Source organism: Trypanosoma conorhini, assembly GCF_003719485.1.
Source record: "Trypanosoma conorhini strain 025E chromosome Unknown Tco_14.4_contig_00738, whole genome shotgun sequence".
Lineage (NCBI taxonomy): Eukaryota > Euglenozoa > Kinetoplastea > Trypanosomatida > Trypanosomatidae > Trypanosoma > Trypanosoma conorhini.
Genome location: NW_021704810.1, coordinates 5644 through 6632, shown reverse-complemented (window position 1 = coordinate 6632; position 989 = coordinate 5644). Strand labels below are relative to the sequence as shown.

Sequence of the window (989 nt, the reverse complement as noted above, 5' to 3'; positions counted from 1 at the left end):
GACGTGAAAAAACACACACACACCGAAATAGAATAAAACAAAAACAAGGCCAAAATAAAAACAAAAACAAAAACAATATCGACGTAGTTTTCCGTATCCGTTTATTTTTTTTTACGTATTCCAGAAGGGGTGTGTATAACCGCAAATCACCGATTTCCAAATGCGGTTCAAAAGAAAAATAAAATAAAGTGGGGAAGAGACAACATACCCCGCCGTTTTTCTCTCTCTCTCTTTTTTTTTTTTTGCTCGCGTCCAACGAACGCCACACACAAGGCGCGCTTTTTCTTCTCACCTTGCGTGGCGCCGTATAGCAGGAGGGGCATGTGTTAATCGCCCGCTGCTAGGAGGCCAGCGGTGGGGGTATCTTGCGGTAAAACAATCTTGCACTTAAATATTACGGACGCCTGCTGCGTGGCAAGCGGCGCGGCAGTATTGCCCTGCTGCGCGGTGCTTGCGCCCAGACGCTGCGGCTGCTGCTCAAAGCGGCACAACCGCCGCCGCCGCGGCGACCGTGGCGAGGAGAAGCAGACTGGAGAGAACAGCAACAGCTGCACTGCCGTCCTTGTCGCCTTTCTTGCTGTCCGTGTCTTCCTTCTTAACGGTCTTGTCGCCTTTCTTGCTGTCCGCCTCTTCCTTCTTAACGGTCTTGTCGCCTTTCTTGCTGTCCGCCTCTTCCTTCTTAACGGCCTTGTCGCCTTTCTTGCTGTCCGCTCTTCCTTCTTAACGACCTTGTCGCCTTTCTTGCTGTCCGACTCTTCCTTCTTAACGGCCTTGTCGCCTTTCTTGCTGTCCGTGTCTTCTTTCTTAACGGTCTTGTCGCCTTTCTTGCTGTCCGACTCTTCTTTCGTAACGGTCTTTTCGCCTTTCTTGCTGTCCGACTCTTCCTTCTTAACGGTCTTGTCGCCTTTCTTGCCGACCGTGGGTCCTTCCAAATCGTCGTCGTCGTCGTCTGTGGAGCGGAGTTGGACGAGGCCACCGCCGTTAGCGGC

The 989-nt window shown here is 51.7% G+C and overlaps 1 protein-coding gene across 1 annotated transcript in view, besides 1 other annotated feature; it reads right to left on the bottom strand.

Moving 5' to 3' along the window:
* Positions 1 to 34: 34 nt before the first annotated feature.
* Positions 35 to 76: a microsatellite.
* Positions 77 to 326: 250 nt separating this feature from the next.
* Tco025E_08263 (surface protease GP63) overlaps positions 327 to 989 on the bottom strand; it is a gene marked incomplete at both ends in the record, with an annotated part of 1359 nt that continues 696 nt past the window's right edge. The window contains one exon of the mRNA XM_029375118.1: positions 327 to 989. This exon is cut by the window's right edge and continues 696 nt beyond it. Within this exon, the coding sequence (XP_029224836.1) occupies positions 327 to 989 (663 nt within the window).